A 19,595-nucleotide genomic window follows, 5' to 3' on the forward strand; every position below is an offset into this window, starting at 1 on the left:
AGGCAGGCTGAAGTGGCCGAAACTTGAAGGATTTGAGGCCTAGTCCTCCAACTAGCTCTCCCCAGGCCAGATCAGGAAGGTTGAAGTGGCCGAAACTTGAAGGATTTGAGGCCTAGTCCTCCAACTGTCTCTCCCCAGGCCAGGCCAGGCAGGCTGAAGTGGCTGAAACTTGAAGGATTTGAGGCCTAGTCCGCCAACTCTCTCCCCCCAAGCCAGGCCAGAAAGCATTGAAGAGGCCTAATTACTGACCTTCACACAACCTGAGGCCTTTTATTGGGGTGGGGGGGGGAGGGGGAGAGAGGAAAAAAAGACTGTTTGTTTGGGTTGCACCACTTTGAATTGCAAGGGGTAGTTCACCCAAGGACTGCTCCTCACTACAGAAGCATTCCCTCCCCGCAGAAAACTAAAGGTGAGTCCGGACAGAAAGCTTTCTCCCTTCAATCTAGATTTCTATGTGCAGGGATTAATTAAAAATAAATAAATCAGGCAGGAGCTTGGAGTCCCTACCAGTATTTTGAAATGGTGCAGCCCACATTCAGGGTTATCATACCTTTTTAGTGGGAACTAGTCCATAAACTGGTGCTCTGCCCTGAGATGGTTCTGTTTTTGTGTGGAGGAATTCTAATTCTGTAGAACTCTCTCTCTAGGAAAAAACTAGCAAAAGCCCTGCGTTACCAACTTGTAGATATCAGGTAAGAAATGTTGCATTTTGGGCCTGCGCCTTGTAATCTAATGTGATTCTTGCTGCTATTGGGTGGTGGTGGTTGTTGTTGGCCTAGAGTGCCATTTTACTTGCTTTATACGATTGTGAGACGTCGTTTTGGGTAAGAAAGGTGGGACTAAAAAATAATAAATAAAAATAGAATTGAATGCTCTAGGTTGCATATGAAAAGATGGGGAATGGTGAGGTCTGGTGTTAGGTATTAAGTGGGGTGTCCATATGTATTGTTTTTTTAAAAAGAGGAACTGATTAACTGGCTTCCCTCCCCCAAAAAGGGCGGAAGATGGCACATATCTGCGTAAATTTGCATTTGCTAATTCATATTTATAAATAACAGTTTAGAAACAGTTGCTGTGTTTTAAGTAGAAATGTAATACGTCTCATTGTATTGGGGGAGACCGACCTGCTTGTCTGCTCAGTCTGCTGTTGAGGTGCTAACTGTTAATGGGAAACTGCAAGGCCCCTACTCTTTCTTTTCTTTGTAGGAATTGCGTCCACAATAATCAATAGGAAAACCATTGAAGCATATGATTTTGTACATCTGATCATTTGTGCCTTCTGAATGTGAATTCAGCAGCCAAGTTGTTCATCAGGGCAAGAGAGTTTCTGCATATGGCCCACTGGCAAGTAGTTTCCAGGCCCAATTCAAAGTGCTGTTTTTGACTTATAAAGCCTTAAATGGCTCAGGACCTCCTCTCTCCATATGAACCTACCTGGACCCTGATATCATCATCTGAGACAATCCTTAATGTACTGCCTCCACAAGAGGTCTGGCGGGGGGCCATACAAGAACCAGCCTTTTCTGCAGTGGCTCCACTTTTGTGGAATGCTCTCCCCAGGTAGACGCCAGGCAAAAACTCTTTTTCAACCAAGCCTTTGGCTGATTAACATCTTATACCCCTTTTAAATGTGTTTGGTGGGGGGCATATTGGTTTGTGTTTTCGTATTGCATTTTTACAATATACTTACAAGTTTGTACAGTATACAGACTTAATAAATAAACTAAATTAGCAAAGAGCAATGATATTGCTTCAATTTTGGCTTTAGCCCTGTACACCACTAGTGCGCATCCCCAAGAATTTACTCCCAGGAAACTAAGAAAAAAAGTTCCTCACCCCTGCCATATGCCTTACTAGATCAGATGCTACCTGGATTATTGACTCATGATATCAGAACCTCAGTAGAAACCTTGTGTGTGGACATGTCCTAAAATTCATATATCCACCAAACTGCTGATGATACACAGCCAACTAACTACTCACACCGGTTTACTTCTGCTTAAATCGCTAGGACTCGACTACAATGTCCAAGTACTCTGATGTAAGTGGTCTGTGGACAGCAGCCAAAGTCAGCTCCACCACTTAATAAGGGAGAGGAAAGAGACGGCATTCTGAAATGAAACCTCATGATTGCATGTCATCCTCAATTAGGCATAAGGATAAAAGGCTAAAAATATACCCAACACCAATCCCGATTTAGGCCCATCTAGCACACTGTCTGCTTATCTTTTTTTTTAAGCAGATGTACTAATGGAATTCCACCAGCAAGAGTTGATCAAAACCACCATCATGCTTTTTAAAAAATGGACAAAATAAGTTAAAACAAACAATGCATACCAAACGCTCATGCCAAGAGCCTTTCTGTCAAATTGTTGGAGATACTAGCAGTTATTCAGCATCATTTGCAAATGTTTCCCTTTCTCTAAACATAAGAAGCATCCTTAATATAAACAACAGCTTCTCCTTTTAGAAGTCCAAGGAGCCAGGGAAGCCATACAGCTGAAAAGGGAATGAATGAATGAATCACTTACAGATATGGGTTTTGTTTTTTTATCCTGATCCTGTTATTTTGATAGCATAGGCTCTACCTTTTGCAAGTACTTCGAGATGAACATCTTTAACACATAACCTCCTGTCATAGGAAATGATTTGTGATCATGATGCAGGCTGAAAGTCCCTAGCAAAGGTGGTGCAACTCGCAACACCATCTTGCTCTCTGGGATCTTGCTGCTTGTAACCACAACTACAAACACTCTTGTTTAACAGGAGGTTCCACCCTCTGGCCCAATCTAGTATCTGAAATCTACCCCCCCCACGCCCTCCTTGAAGAGCTTTGGTGGAAAGAAATCTATTACAGGAAGGCAGCCCCTGGGGCCAGCACCTGGTTTATGTTAGCCTAATACAGAGTAGCCATTTATTTTTCTGTACCGCAGAATATACGAAGGCCTGTCTCTGCTTTTCTCCATTCAAGCCAAAGGTAATAGACAAATTCTCTATTCCACCTTAAAATGTAGTATTTAGCAACAGAAAAAGATCAGCAAAATAATTGGCAATTGTAGTATTATAGCCTATTTTAGGGTTCAGTGATTTAATCATTGTTTAGATTTATCAGCAGTTTTTTTTAAAGAACTAAGAAGATGCCCTAAGTAACCTCACATCTGTTGTTGTTGTTGTTATATTTAATGCAAGTACATGAAGGAATTCATGTACTAAAATTATTGGGCCGGCTACATCATATACACGTTTGTCTAAAAACATGTTTCTCATTTCACAACGGTTGTTTTTATCTGTATGCAAAAATAACTGTTTGATCAATTAGTCAAACAAAACTATTTCAGTTAAATAATAATGTACTTTGGTGTGCATATAGTTGGAAGTGTGACCCCTCACCCATCTGTTACGGATTCTATAGCTGTGATTCCTGCATTGCAGGGGGTTGGACTAGATGACCCTTGACACTCCATGACCTAAATATTTTGCAGCTCTAAAAAGCTCATGCAGGACATTCATTTAATCTAACCAAAAAGCTGTCCATTGCAAGATCAATACAGTTTTTGTGATACTGTTCTGTAATTTCTGTAGGCCTGTTGCAAGATACGGTAAATTTTGTGAGCTCAATTCACTTTGTGCCAATGGCTGTTCTTTGCCATTAAAATGTAAAAGGCAGCCTAAAGATTTCAAAATAGCAAGATATTGTCTAGATTGGTATTTAGTGACAGTGCAATTAAATCGTGTTGTGTTTTACAAACGCAGTAAGCAAATCTCAGTGCAGAAGCCTTTTAATTGCTTTGTGAAGCTTGGAATCTCCAGTGACCCCCCACTCCAGTTTTGAACTTTATATGGATGCTGTAGTCAAATGAAATAGCACAAAGGTAGAAGGATAAATCCTGGGACAAGAACTTGGGGCTGGTAGTATAAAAGCAGGAACATTCTGGCTCTGACTACAGTGGCTGTTACATATTTACAGTGAGAAGGATTTTGGCTGCTCCCCGACTGTTACTGCCCACTGTGTTGCCAATGGATATTTGGATGTGTTTCTTAGGCTTGCCTTGCCATATGTATTCTGTTATGGGAGGGGTTTATTGTTATGAACTGACACCTACCCAGACCAGCTGGTCTCCAGCTAGGATTGTTTGCTACTGTTTCTTGCCATGCCCTGGTCAGCTCAAACTGCTTTTTTTTTACAATCGCATGAGTTGTGGAAATTCAACGGGTGAAGTGTTTTCTAGCATGCTGTGATGGAATCAATTCCTGCTATTGGTTTTGTGCCTCCGAAGCAGCTAAAGGCATATGTTGCCACTTGCTGGAATAAATACGTCTGGCGGCAACCCTAGATATTATTCCTGTCTCTATAAAATATGTGGAAGAGCTTTCCAAATATAACAAGCAGACGTCAGATGAAGTGCAGGTTTGCTGGAAGTCTGGAGAGGAATTTATTGTAGAGAATGTACATCTATTTTGTCCAACCGGAACAGTGCTTACTGCTTGTGGGGGGATGGGGACCCTTTGCACTTTGAAGATTCGGTCTATGGCAGGTGATGTGAAAGACTGCCTAGTATAAGGCAGTTTTCTATGTCCCTGTCAGCTCAAAGGTAAAGTTGCAATAAGGTGAAGATCTGGAGGTCTTGCACACAGCAGTCTCCCAATAACTGATGCAGATATTGTTTGATGCAGCGGATGCAGCATCAAAAGTGGATAGCTCAGTTGGTTAGACTGTGGTGCTGATAATGCCCAAGGTTGCAGGTTTAATCCCAGTATGGGGCAGCTGCATATTCCTGCATGGCAGGGGGTTGTACTAGATCAGGCTTCCTCAACCTTGCTCCCTCCAGATGTTTTTGGCCCATGATCCCTAGCTAGCAGGACCAGTAGTCAGGGATGCTGGGAATTGTAGTATCAAAACATCTGGAGGGCCGAGGTTGAGGAAGCCTGTACTAGATCATCCTAAGGGTTCCTTCCAACTCTACAATTTTATGATTCTATGAGATATAATTGATAATGGAGCAGCGAGATCAATATGAAGTTAAAGGAATGGACTCACAGAGGACCACACAATGTGGGCCAAGAAACTAAAATGTAACCAAGCAAGACAAGTATTTATTCATTTTATTTTTATTTATCCCACTCTTCCTTCTGAAGAAGCCCAAGTATTCTTGGTGAGTAGGACCCTTGAGCCTACAACAGGGTACAGCTAATTTTGGACAGGGGTTCACAGTTCTGGAGTTCTATTTGGACCATCCCTTGCTCCTGTAGATCCAGAGGCTAAATCTATATGCAATATATAATAACAATCTCGATGATAGTTGTAGTGGTTGTCATCAGGAGTGCTTTTGCAGTTTAGCTAGTGAGCCAACTGCATCTGTTCCTGGAGAAGGAAGACCTGGGTGTGGTCACAGTAGTATGAGCTAATAATTGGAGTAGCTTAGAAGATCAGCTGCATGGATTTCACAGTAATTAGCATCTGTTGTTAGTGACCAAGCCAGCCAAAGTTCAAGGAAGTCTGGATTAAAGGAGAGCACAACTCACCATAATATTGTTCCATTTGAAAATAAATCAAACACTTGTTCATCCTCTGTGTCCAACTAACAAGTATACTAGTATAACTCTTGGAGAAATCCTTATGGATATGGAAAATTAAATTTCTTCATGGAGAAGCCTCTAGGGAGTGGGGAAGCTGTGGCCTTCAGAGGTTGTTGGACAGAAACTCCCATCATCTGGAGGGCCACAGGTTCCCTACCCTTTCTCTAGGTCAGGGGTCGGCAGCCTAAGGCCCATGGGCCACAAGCAGCCCACGGGAGTCATTTAACCGGCCCACGAGCTGCCCCTGAACCGAGTCGCTTGTCGAGTCCCCACGCGCTGCGCTAAACCAGCATGGCATGGGGACTCACTTCTGTGGCGCCGAAAATTGCGTCTGCGCAGGCACCTGAAATCGCGGGCGGGCACAATCCGTCCCAAAGAAGGATCTCTGCAAGAGTGAACCGGCCCAGGCAAAGTAAACCTTGCTGACCCCTGTTCTAGGTGATGGAGACTGAAACAGCCAGACACCATAAATACAACTATTAATAAATAAAACCAGCTGAATCATAGGGCAAAACTGGACTGCTTAAGACAGACAGAGCTTCAGGTATCTTTGTGTCTCTTTACTTTCTGTTTTGCAACACTTGATACTGTACAAACAATGCATGAAATTGGTGTCTTAGGGAGAGAAAGATACCCAGTCCAGTTATGTCATTCCACTGTCTAGTTTGTTTTTAGTCCAGGTAGGTGATTTGTATCTGCCAGTGGTACTGGTTATGAACTGTTGTTATGATGGATGATCATTCCCGAAGGATCCTCTTAAGGAAATAATTCAGTAGGTGGACATCATTATAGGGTGTCGCTGCCCACCTGACCTCTGGTTGGTTGGTTGCATTGCTGTTGCTTACCAAGAGGTAGCGGGACAAGGCAGGGGACAGGTTAGTTCAGTGCAAATGTAGCAGAGGTTAGGAGCCCTAGATTGGATCTGCCATTGTGTCTGTACCACACCTCTCTATCTTCCAGTAAGGAGCATCAACGTGGTCAGGTGAGCAGAGTCACATCTACACACCCATATCTTCTGCAGCTGAAATCATGTGATGGATTTAAGGCATACCAATACAGTTCTGATTCAGGTAACTGAATCATTATTTTAAAATGTCTAATCTCCACAGTGGATCTGTGCAAGGAGTGCCAGCCCATATGGACCCTCCTCACTAGTAGGTATGGAAGAGAAATATGTTTAGTTTGCATTTCATACACACCTGCCTAATTTGTGCCTCCAAAACCAATACATAAACCGACATGCAGCTTCCCTTCAAATTTCACATTTTTCCAAGTTTTGTGATGGTTCTTCAACCCCAAAATAAATACAAATTCATACGCACTCAAAAATATTTAAATTACTGAGAAAACATAGAAATGCATTAAGTTAGGGGACATTGCTTGCACAAAGTGTATATTTGGTAAAATTGCATACAAAAATTGTATATATTGGGGAAATGTGTATGAAAAGGAGTGTGAATTTTCATGTACAGTGTTGTGGTTTTTTAATTGCATACTGATGCAAAAATAGGCTGACTTGAAACTATGATGGGGGGGGAGGGGAAACTGAAATTGACAGATTCATCCATTCCTACCCACTTGTCCACACAACCTACAGATGTTTGCATGTTGTATAGGAATATCACATGGGAAAATGTTCCTGAATTTCCATGCGCCGCTTCCCGTCTGTGCATTGCAGAGCCAGACTGGGAATGGGAAGCTGTTGACTAGCTTCCAGCAAAAGTTAGACTGCCTTGTTGCCTCAGACTAATGACTGTGTTGTCCATCATCCTGTTTCAACAGCAGCCAGCCAGATGCTTGTAGAAACATATGGACAGAGCATAAAGATAATAGGCGTTCTTTGTTGTTTGACTGCTTTTTGGAACATCAAGTATGGGGAGCTGCCTTTTATCAGGTCTTTGTTCATTTAGCCCAGTGTTGTCTACTCTAATTGGCAGTGGGCATGGCTTCAGGCAGAGGGTATTTCTCATCAACAGCAATTTGATTCTTTTTTTTACAGCTGGAGATGCCAGGCATTGAATGTGAGACCTCAACCCCTAAGCTATGGTTCCTCCCATAACACTGTTGCCCCAGTAGTCTGTTATGTACTTGCTCCCACCTGAATCTCGCCATCCTGTGGGTGCAGAAAGTTACACAGGAACAGCTTGCCAACATACCTGCAGAAAACAATGAAACAAATATAACACAACAATACTTTTGCCCACTACTGATGCCACTAGAATGGACTGGCAGCTGTGTGTCATAACAATAAGTGTTTTATGTGTAAAATTGGCCCATTATCCAGCTCAGAGCAGATGAAATTCAAAATCTGTTCTGTTACCTCCCGTTACATCTTTATACTAGACCTACTAGGGGTCTGCAGCCTTGATTTTGGCAGATAAATACCAGCACACACAACATCCCTCCTGCAATCCACAGACCATGTGAGACTGCATTCCCTCCAGGCTGTCTGTGCCAACTGCTTTCTGTCTTGCGTGATCCCAACCAATCTTTCCCTCTCCTTCTTATGCCAATTTCCATTACCATATTGAGTTTTGAAACTTCTTCTTTGTCTCTCTTGCTCCTACCTCTTATTTAATGGGTAGATGTTGTTTTGCTTACTCTCCCCTTAGTTTTGCCTCCCATCCTTTACACATGCGCTATAGTGGCAAGTCTTCACTGACACAAATGCAATGCAATGTAGTAAAAGATTGGATCTTAGGATTGCGGCATTGATTCCTCAGCCTGTCTCCCTGGAATATGATCCATAAGCCAATTTCAGTTCCTTAAAAAAAAAAAGTTTAAGTATCATCTGTTTCTTCCTTGAGATTTCAGATTTATGTAAAAATGGAAGCTCTATACGCTGTTTTTCTTTTGCATTAGGATTCTGTCCAACTTCCAATTCCCAATTTAGATTACATGCTCAGAAAGCAACTCCAAACGTTTACTGCGTTTGAAGGTCACAGCGCTATTGATTGATTTCCAGTTATAATGTATGTTGTCCTAACATAAGGAGCGGGTGAGGGTTTGCATGGCTGTTTTTTCTTCTCCAAAATCTGGACTAAATCCAAAAATGTGAGGATCAAAGCATCTGGACTTGTTGCTTTTATGTTTGGCACATAAAGAGGCTGGCAGTCCCCAATGTGGTCTTGGCTGGGCTCAAGTTGTTTTCCTTCTCTGATGTGAAACAGTTGGGACTCACAGACCCTCCAACACTTAAAGTGGACTAAATAAAAACTGGCTTTTAAACTTGCCAAGTGCATGAAAGTGCCAGTCCCTACAGTTTTTCAAAAGTTATTAGCTATGGCATGCTTTTTCCCTTCCCTTTTCTTATTTTTTAATGAAAATATGTTCTATAAAATTGGACATTTGCTTGAGAAATAGGTAAACTCATTTCACAAGTCTCAAATTATTGTTTTTGATCTGGCTTCAGTCTCTCTGGTCAGTTGGATAATGTGATGCCCACATGTCTTTGATAACTTCAACGGAGCTGAAATTGGCTCTGGCTTTTACTACAGCAGACCCGCCCCTTATTTTGCAATGTGTGAAGTTCTTGAGAAGGTGGTGGTCAAGTGGAAAGAGTTGCATGTGGTTACTGAGGGTGGGTTCAGAGGTTTGCTGTCACTTCCTTTACATGGAGTGTCCTTAGCAGCCAGGGGACACAGCCAGTGTAAAATAAGGAATGCCTGACCTGATGTGCCTTGGTTAAACTGCTGCTTCGTGGTAGCAATTTGTGAGAGTGTGGGAGCCAAAAATGTACTGTGCAGTCATGCTGGGATAGATCAGGATCAGATGCTACTTTCATCCATGCAGTTTCACTGGACCATGAACATACATAATATATGCTGTCATTGTGGATACAGCCCCAGGGAATGCAGGAAACTACCATGTATACAGTATGCCCAACTGTGTGACTGGATCCTATATCTGCTAGGCAATGGATGCTTTTGCTAGGACTCTATTGTCCAATCTGATAAACTGTTTTGGTTATGTATCACCACATAGGGCCAGTCGCTAAGTTTTCCAGCAATTGATCCAGTACATTGATCTGCAGACCCCTTGTGCCTTTGTAATTTCTGTGGTTACTCCTGATTGCATCTTCCACAGGTCAGATATGAATGGCAGGAGCATCTACACAATGTCATTTTTGGTGGCTACATTCTAACTCCGGACTATCTTCCTTTTGGAAGAAAATTGTTCATGTACTTAATCTCTGGAAGAGCTTTACTTTTGGCCAACTAGCTAGGAACAAGGAATGTCCATGTTAGCTAGATATTTATAATGTAATAAAATGCCATGAACATACAGGAGAATCTTCAATACAATTTCAGTATATAAATAATGGGTCTACAGGCTGTGACTATTGCTTGTCTGGTAGCCTGTTATTATTATTATTATTATTATTATTATTATTATTATTTATTAATTCAACTTATACAGCCTATAAATCAGTGATCTCTGTCTCTTTATTTACGTATTTTCTTTCTTCGTATTATCGCTAGAAAAACACTGCTCAAATGCATTCTTTCCACATAAAATAAGTTCGGAAAATAACTTGGTCCTGTACTAACATTTAGTCACAATACCAAGTAGTATTTTAAAAAAGAAAGTTTTGATTACAATATACAGTACAAATAAATAAGCATATGTGCAATTATGTTCTGGGTGCAATGTTTAGCAGTGAGATTTCTGGTTTTATGGGTCCCATGGTTAAAGCTGACACTGAGGGTGTGAGAACAGGTAGAAGCAGTGATTAATCCCCCGAGCACCTTTAGTACTGAAACATTCTGTTTTATCGCAGAGGAATTTCATTCAGATGGCAAACTCTGTTGTTGGATAAAATATTGGCTATTGTCTCATACCATAATAAACGGTTAAATGAGGCGTTTTTATTGAAATGAAACCTGCCACATGCACAGTAGGAGAGAATATCCAGTTACAGCCATGTAACCATGTCAACTCGGTTCCACTAGATGCAGCGGGGCTTACTCCCTTACTAACCTGCAGTTAATTTGCACACTTAATATCCATGACAATATAAGAGGGGACCCAGCAGCCTAGTGCATAGAATTTGACATGGTGTTAGAAGATTTGGGTTCAAATTCACGTCTACTGTAGAATCTACAAGTCATTTTAAAAGTGTATTTAATTAACTACGTATTATACATCACCTTTCAGGATCCAAGTATCAAAGTTGCATGAATAAAAACCTCAATCACCATAATAATGATTTTCCAATTGATTTATATCCCACCTTTTCATCCAAGGAATGCATGGTTGTGTGCATGGTTCTCCCCTGCTCATTTAATCTCCACAACAACCCTGTGAGGTAGGTTAGGCAGAGAGGCGGGGACTGGCCAAAGGCGTGTGTGCTTCATGGCCAAGTTGCGATTAGAACCCGGGTCTCCCGGGCCCTAGTCTGGCACTCTAACCATTCCACCACACGAGCTCTCGTGATTCACCAGGCTCCTTTCCACAGGCCAATTGGTGGGGGAGGGAGCAAGGGTGTAGTTCCGGTGGAGGAGACCCCGAGGTCTTATTTGCCTTCCGTTTTCAACAGGAATCCTCCCCCCCACACACACACATTGGGGAAGGCTAAGCCAGAACTTTAGGAAATCCAGCAGTTCTGCCCCTTTTCACATCTGTGAAGCAGGCATATGAGCCTAAATCCAAATATGTTGTATGCTGTTACTCTTTTACCTATTAACAATCTGCAGGGAAGGGTTATGGGAATCGGTCATATCACAAACACGTTATGTCCACATGAAACGTCACGTTGCATGCCCAGCGCTGGCGCCCTCGCTGATGGGTGCATACGTCTATATTATTCAATGAAAATCCTGCACAATGGCCAGATACATTCAGGTGGATTGTTGGAAAGGGGAGGACAGTAGTTCAGGAAGCACAGAGACACTGCAACTAGTCTGTCAACACTTGAAAAATCCATTACGAAGTTCAAATAGGAAAGCAGGTTATGGAAACATCAGCTTAAGACAAACGTTTCCAGTCACTAGGACTCCATTCATTATATGCCTGAGTGGTTCCAGGAACAACAGAAAGAAAGCTATGCGGTATTATAATGCCAAGTACAAGAAAGGCAGTACGGATGTTCTCTTGAATCTCACTCGTGGCAATCTCCAATTTTTCATGCTTCCCCTGCTTTGACCTGCTGCTTGGTCTCCCTCTGGAGTTTGGTGCTGATGGCTTGTCTTTGATCAAAGTGCTGCCACTTTCAGTGGGTACAGTGTGGGAGGAAGTCAATTTAGCACCCTTTCAGTGAATAAATACCGCCTCGCTTTATTTACCCACAGTGTCACTTTCTGGAGAAACACCAATTCTTTGCCTGACCAGGCCTCTGTTTATATATTATCCAGCGTAGCGATCATCTTGTGATTGCTCTCACCCTACACCCAGTAGTGTATGAAGGAAGTTTCTGATGCCCACAAAATAAAATACAGTGAATGTATAAATAATATCGGAGGACCAGCTTGTATTTTACTAGTCAAATAAAAATAAATATTTATATTTGCAGATACTAAAATTAGTTGCTGGCATCCGTTTGTCTCAAGAGACAATGGAGTTCGCCTCCAGGAGTGAAGTCAAACCCTTGCGTTAGCAGCACCAAAGTGACCACCCTGGGACACAAGCCTGGACAGTGTGCATGGAGATCCTGGGCTGACAAGACCCCCCTTTTGGCCTGGATGCAAACTCTGTAGGTAAAAAAAAGGAAAGGACCTCTGGACTGTTAAGTCCAGTGAAAGGCGACTATGGAGTTGCAGCGCTCAATTCACTTTCAGGCCAAGGGAGCTGGTGTTTGTCCACAGACAGCTTTCTGGGTCATGTGGCCAGCATGACTAAACCACTTCTGGTGCAACAGAACACCGTGAGAGAAATCAGAGCACACAGAAACACCGTTTACCTTCCCGCCGCAGTGGTACCTATTTATCTACTTGCACTGACATGCTTTCAAACTGCTAGGTTGGTAGGAGCTGTGACAGAGCAGCGGGAGCTCATCCTATCGCAGGGATTCGAACCAGCAGCCTTCTGATTGGCAAGCCCTTGAGGCTTAATGGTTTAGACCACAGCGCCACCTGCGTCCCTATAGGAAACAAGGAAAGACAGGGAAGGTGTACTGGAGGTGGCATCACTCTGTACTTCCCCAAAATGAGGGGATTGCTAAAAACGAAGTTGGAAGGCAAAGTCAAGAGGGTCAAATCTCCCCTAAATGCTTGGATGTTGTTTAAAACCACCAGAATAAAAAAGTAAGAAGAAACTGGCAATTCTCTGAATAGATAGATGTAGAAAGTGGAGTCCCTAAGGACTAGAATTAAGACCTCTGCTTTTAAATTTGTTCATAAATGATCTAAGGTTAGGGGTGAGCAGTGAGGTGGCCAAGATTATTGATGATCCTAAATTGTTCAGGGTCATGACTGGTGACCAGCTATAGCTCAGTGGCAGAGAACATGCTTTGCAAGAAGAATATCAAGTCCCTCTCATTTCCAGTTAAAATTATTAGGTAGCAGGTGGTGAGACCCTGGAGTGTCCCTGCCAGTCTGACTAGATGATACTGGGCTTGATGGACAGATACATTGCTTCTTATGCACTATGGTTGTTGCTGTTGTTGTGGTGTGGTGGTGTGTATATACAGTATGTAATTACTGTTTACTTAGGGTCATTGAAGGGACGCGGGTGGCACTGTGGTCTAAACCACAGAGCCTAGGACTTGCTGATCAGGAGGTTGGCGGTTTGAATCCCCACGAGGGGGTGAACTCCCATTGCTTGGTCTCTGCTCCTGCCAACCTAGCAGTTCAAAAGCACGTTAAAGTGCAAATAGATAAATAGGTACCACTCTGGCGGGAAGGTAAACAGCTTTCTGTGTGCTCTTCTGGTTCGCCAGAAGCGGCTTGGTCATGCTGGCCATATGACCCGGAAGCTGTACGCCGGCTCCCTCAGCCAGTAAAGCGAGATGAGTGCCGCAACCCCAGAGTCATTTGCAGCTGGACCTAATGGCCAGAGGTCCCTTTACCTAGGGTCATTGAAGCTCATGCACCATTCTGTCGCTCATATTGTTTTGGAGATCTTGGCATATCTAGTGAAACAGAAGGTAAGAGGTGAACTTTGTGGTTATAAGCTCTTCTGCTGAAGTCTATACAACCCCCTACCACTAATACTTGTACCCATCACTATACCAACCTTCCCCCACCCTCTCCAAAATCCAGGTCCCCCCCCCCTTCTTTAAATTTTGCAAATAAGGAATTTTCTTATTGCAAATGATGATTTTTATTACAGTGTCAAGATGATAAAGTATAGTTTGAAATCTGTATTAGTGTTGAATACAGGTAAACGTAATACTGGGAAAGCATGCATCCACATTATGCCAAGAGGAAAATCGAAACCATGGCATAGCCTTACTGTGATTATCTTCGTGACTTGTTTCCATCATTGTGAAGAAAACATGAGCAGCCTTTAGCAAATCCAAGTTTGATCAGGGGAGCTCTTTTGAAAGAAAGAAAGAAATTTCCATACTTTTTACTAAAACCCCGACAGTCAGGATTAATAAAACAACATGCACATAGCAAGAACAATATCATCATTGCTAATCAACAATGAGAAATGTTGCCTGCAAGTCTAAACAGACCACAAGAATGTTGGGAAGAGTGAGTTTTTGCTATAGCTTGTGGTGAGGGAAGAACATTTGCTTATGCTCATAGTTGGCTAGATAGAAGAAGAAAAGGCGTGTTGCTGCTCTGTGAAGGCATTGTGCTTGGTTGGCCTCATATCCAACATGATTCTGATTTTCAAAAGCACAGGCAGAAACCTCAGGATTGAGGTGGGCAGCTGGTAACTGTCTCCCCTGCATAACTTAAGTTTTACGAAGTGCAACTTTATACAGGAAGTTATCAACTGGGAAGGTATGTAACCTACCAACTGAGAAGTTTATGGTTAAAATCAGAGCCTGGAAGGAAACTGGTCATAAGAAAGAAGATGAACCAGTTTCCTCAGGTATCTTTCAGCCCCCAAATCGGCAAAATTCAGCTTGAAATTGCTAACTCTTTATTCTGCTGGCCTAATATTTTGATGAGGTCTGGGGACACAATACAAAAGCATCCTGTGAACGTATGTCATTTCTTAAGGGGGCAGAGAGAGACTCTGGTTAAAGCAGTTTTAACATTGACTAGCACCTTCCAGGGCTTCCCCATCGGGCACCAGCCATCTCTGTTGTGGGGAGCCAATGACTCGTTGCAGCTTCAATGAAGGGCCTGTGGCAGGGGCAGGGCCACATTCTGTTAAAATCTTATGAGGGCCAAATGTCAATACAGTGGTACCTCGGGTTACAGACACTTCAGGTTACAGACTCCGCTAACCCAGAAATAGTACCTCGGGTTAAGAACTTTGCTTCAGGATGAGAACAGAAATCGCGCGGTGGCAGCACGGCGGCAGTGGGAGGCCCCATTAGCTAAAGTGGTACCTCAGGTTAAGAACAGTTTCAGGTTAAGAACGGACCTCCAGAATGAATTAAGTTCTTATCCTGAGGTACCACTGTAGTGGGTTTAGCCAAAGACAAAGAGGGTGTGGTAATGGATGTGACCCCTACCTTTGTACAGTAGGCTACATTCCAGCCATACCAAAGCCATTGGTTTCTGCACCCACCCACACCTCTCCATCCAGTGATCACTGTTCAGGGACACATTCCATCCTAGTTGTCATGGACTGGTTGGATGCAGAGGAATAGTGGGAGGAACCAGGTGGGGAACCACTGAGGGAAGAAGGCTCAGAGCCCAGGAAGTGGTGGTGGGACAACGATGAAGAAGGAGAAGACTGGGAAGAGGTGTGGAAACTGATGAGGTAACAGGGCTTTGTGAGCTGGGAGAGTCTGTGGCAGACAGAAGGCAATAATCAGAGACAGAAGCTGAAGCAAGAGGGTAGGAGGAGGGAGGTCAAGAGGCAGAGATGAATCAGGTTGGTGAAGAAGCAAGGATGTCTCCCTCCTGCTGCATCAAGCACCTCTCCCCCTTTGTCTCAGAACCAGAAGAGACATGAAAAGGGCAGAGGAGAGGTTAGCTGCATGCAGGCACAGTCTCTGATTACGTAGAGGAAGACCACCGGGAATCAGCTGCTCTGCTCATTAGGGCTTTTTTTCAGCCGGAGCTCACTGGGACCCAGCTCCGTCACCTCTCAGGTTGGTGCCATTGCCCTTCTAAGACAACAACTCATGGTGAGTTCTGGCACATCTTTTTCTAGAAAAATAACATTGGGCCTCAAGTTGTGGAGATTGTGGTTTTGCTTATAAAGAGTTAACTCCATCTTTGACCTATGTGATTACTGACCGGCATGCTCCTATGACACTGGTAAAAGCACTTGAGCTGGTGAGGCATGTTGCTTGCAGAGGGGCCAAGAACTAGGGCTAAACACAGGGGCCTTAAGGGCTTCATTTGGCCTCCAGGAGCACACCCCTGAGCTATGGAGTTTAGGGAATAGATGTGGTTTGTTTTTTTAAGCAAACCACAAAAGCTCTCCAAACCTCCCCTGTCCCACTTGCCATCTCTAGCCCCACTGACTCACCCACCAAGTCCAGCCTGGATCATAGCTGGCTGAGACTTGTGCTGATGCCAGCTGAGGTGTTAGCACTGCCCACTCCCCTGGAGGGCCTGCAGCTTGTGAAACCTCATTAAATAAAGAAAAACACACAGCAATCCCTTAGCCTTTTCAAAAACCTCATAATCAGTATTAATACTACTTTTCTGGTGCCAGATGACGTGGATTTTATTTATATCACACTGTATCAATAATTAGCGAGGCATTATTGAGCTAGATGCTTCTTACTTTTGTAGCAGATGATTAAATTTTGTAAAAAATAAAAACCCCGACAGAACAGTTGTGAAACTAACACAGTGCCATAGGCCCAGAGATTTTCACCGGTACCAGCGCAGAACATCTGCATCAAATGATATGCAGGGTTTTATTCAACTCAGTTTTATTTGAGCAGACCTACTGACCTTAGTCATGTTCATTAATTTCAGTAGGTCTGAGTAGGACTGGTGTTGGATAGAGTCCAGAGTTCCTGTGCCCTATATCTGACTATCTATTCCTTAAATTTCCTATCAGATGATGGTGGTAAGTGACACATTAAAAGTTTCTTGCAAATTCATCTGTATGTAAACATTTTTCCTGATGTTCTGGCATCATGACATCTAAAGGGAGAGAAAGGGTAGACACAATAGCAGTCTGCAAATATATGAATTTTGCAATTTCCCCCATTTGTCATTTATTATAAAAGTTTAAGGGGAAATTCAAATTCACATCTTTATTTACTTGCCTTGTGAAACTTCAGTGTTTTTGGCTTGCTGGCCTTATTTGCTTATTTGTAGTTTGCGGAGGTTTCCTGTCATAAAATCATTACGATTTAGAAGGGATCTTGGTGATCATCTAGTCTAACCCTTTGCTCAGCGCAGGATCTGCAAAGCAGGATGCTGTGACTATATCATCCCCGACATCACCCAGGCTCTTCGGCACGTGAGAGCCCACCATCTCTCAGATTACCGTATTTTTTGCTCTATAAGACTCACTTTTTCCCTCCTAAAAAGTAAGGGGAAATGTGTGTGCGTCTTACGGAGCAAATGCAGGCTGCGCAGCTATCCCAGAAGCCAGAACAGCAAGGGGGATTGCTGCTTTCACTGCGCAGCGATCCCTCTTGCTGTTCTGGCTTCTGATATTCAGAATATTTTTTTTCTTGTTTTCCTCCTCCAAAAACTAGGTGCGTCTTGTGGTCTGGTGCGTCTTATAGAGCGAAAAATACGGTAGTCTGTACCAGTGTTGAACAACACTTGCCATTAGGAAGGTTCTCTGAATCTTTAGATGATTCCCTTCAGTATCCACCCAAGAGATGGTCCTTCAGGTATTTGAAGAGCGCTATTATGTCTAACCTTAGTCTTCTCTTCTCCCAGCTATGCATACTTTGCTCTTTCAGTTGTTCTGAATGGCTATTTGTTACTTGGTTTAGTTGTATTTTAACTTTGATTTCTATTTGTTTACATATTTGGGGAATGTTCAGCAAATCCTCAAAGGAGGATTTTTAAGGCAAATTTGGGTCAGCCCTTCTTTTCACAATGGCAAAGACTTCAAGAAATGGTGTACTGCATTCTGTAGTGGTGCTTCTTCTTCTGTGGCAATGCCAATAGTACGAACACAGGCAAAGGGAAAGGCAATTTGCCAAATACTCCAGAATGGTAAAGATCATCAATCCAGGCTCAACTGACCCCAGTTGCAGCCTGATGTAATGGAGATGAGATGAAGGCTTGCAGTTGTTTTGCTTCTTAGATACACATGAGCATATGTCATGCAAATGGGCCATGCACATGAATCGCTGCCAGATGAGTCCCATGAAGTGAAAGCTGCAATCTGGAGTATTACAGTTTAGAAGTCTGTCAGGCATCATGCCATATGCATGGCCAGTCTGTGTGCTTGCCCACGTATGCAGTCTTGGGAAGCACTCTGGAAGTCATCTCATGTCTGTCAGGTATGGTTCCAAGCTCTCTTTGTTACAGGAACTAATCAGAGAGACCCAGTATGGTGTTCTAAACACTTCATGATTTTTCAGTCGGATGTATGCTTTAGGTTGATCAAAATTTCCATCCTTTTGTAGTGGAAAGAGGAGGGCTGGTATGGCAATAACATATATGGAAAATAGTCACAAACCATTTATAAGTCCCTGATTGTTAACAGGTGGTTCTTGCAAAAAAGGAGATGATGATGGCATTTCTGCTCCCCTCCTCCCCCAAAAAGATGCTTATTGTCTCCTGTGTGGTACCTTTTACTCTTTGCAATGGAATAAAAAACAAAAACCATTTAACACCACCCTCTTTTGTGTTTGTTCACATGGGAAATGCATGTTTAGTAAGTGTGATCTGTATGTTTCTCAGAAATGGCATGTGGCAATGAAAAGTGCAGTGCATATGGACTTCGGCATCAGTGGCTACCTAGATGCTTGTGGGAAACTTGCAAGCAGGAGCTGAGCACAACAGCAGCTAGCATTCAGAAGCATACTGACTTCGACAGTGGAGGCAGAATATAGCCATCAAGTTTAGCAGCCATTGATTATGCAGTGATTAAAAGTTGCTTAAATTCTTCTTAGCTGAAAGAGCACTTTGTGGCAAGAGCTTCTTTTATCATAAATAACCACGCAGAGGTAGAACACAATATTCCCACACTCACCAAATGATGGCCATACATAAGCATTTAGACTCTGCTTGTCTGTCTTCCATTGGGTTACCAAAGTCACATGACTGGTGAGGTTCTTGCCAGATTGCTTCACCTCTTTTTTTCCTAGCTTGCAAGGTGGCTAGTGGATTCTGGGAGATTCCGCTGTGGATACAGCCAAATGGTGATAGCCTCTAAATCTTCTTGTATTCGTAGCAGGATGGCTTGCTGAAGATGGATTTTATAACTGTAGGGCACCATAGATAGATGCACAACTCATCCCAGGGTAATCTTACTAATCGTTTTAGAGTCTCTTAAAGTAATGAAGATTATATCAGTGTCAATGGATTTCAAAGAGATAAATCTCCAGTGGGAGTGCAAATGCAGCTAAATTCTGCTGCTGTCAGATAGCAAGGGCACATACATTACTGGTTGCTGGCAAAGTATCTGCTCATACATAAAACATATTGCAATCAAGCTGCATCATCCACTTTTACTACCAAACTTGAATGGGGTGGGGAGTGAATTGGTGGCAAAAGCTTGTGGAGCTTAGAAGATATACTTTCTAAATTGCTCACTATTTTCCTGGACAGTTTTTTTTATTTTGGGGTGTGGGTATAAAAGTATTTTAGTGTTTGGGAAAATGAGAGGTTGATGGTAGAGGTTGACTTTGGCACAGTATCATGGGCGGATGATGAGATGTCTTCTCATTATAAGGACTGGACATAGGCAGGGGAAAAATACAACGCTGCCAAAAGCTGGAGTTTTCTGAGAATTATGATACAAACATGAGCTTCATTCTGCACTAAAGACAGCGAAGACAGATTTAATACATCTTGACT

The 19,595-nt window shown here is 42.9% G+C and overlaps 1 protein-coding gene across 12 annotated transcripts in view; it reads left to right on the top strand.

Annotated features, from left to right (window-relative positions):
* The first annotated feature begins 304 nt into the window (after nucleotides 1–304).
* LOC308478497 (uncharacterized protein) overlaps nucleotides 305–19,595 on the top strand; it is a 65,177-nt gene continuing 45,886 nt past the window's right edge. For 4 of the 12 annotated variants that reach the window (XR_013987059.1, XR_013987062.1, XR_013987063.1 and 1 more), the window contains exon 1: nucleotides 560–692. Coding sequence is in view for 1 of the 12 variants with exons in the window: in XM_081008353.1 (XP_080864479.1) it covers nucleotides 1,400–1,560; nucleotides 6,538–6,647 (271 nt within the window). In the remaining 11 variants the exon portion in view is untranslated. Of the gene's footprint in view, nucleotides 410–559; nucleotides 693–1,206; nucleotides 1,561–2,933; nucleotides 2,978–6,537; nucleotides 6,648–7,576; nucleotides 9,944–19,595 lie in introns of those variants that run through there. The other 8 variants (XR_013987056.1, XR_013987057.1, XR_013987058.1 and 5 more) reach the window with 6 other exon arrangements.

Source organism: Podarcis pityusensis, assembly GCF_964106645.2.
Source record: "Podarcis pityusensis genome assembly, chromosome: 5".
Classification (NCBI taxonomy): domain Eukaryota; kingdom Metazoa; phylum Chordata; class Lepidosauria; order Squamata; family Lacertidae; genus Podarcis; species Podarcis pityusensis.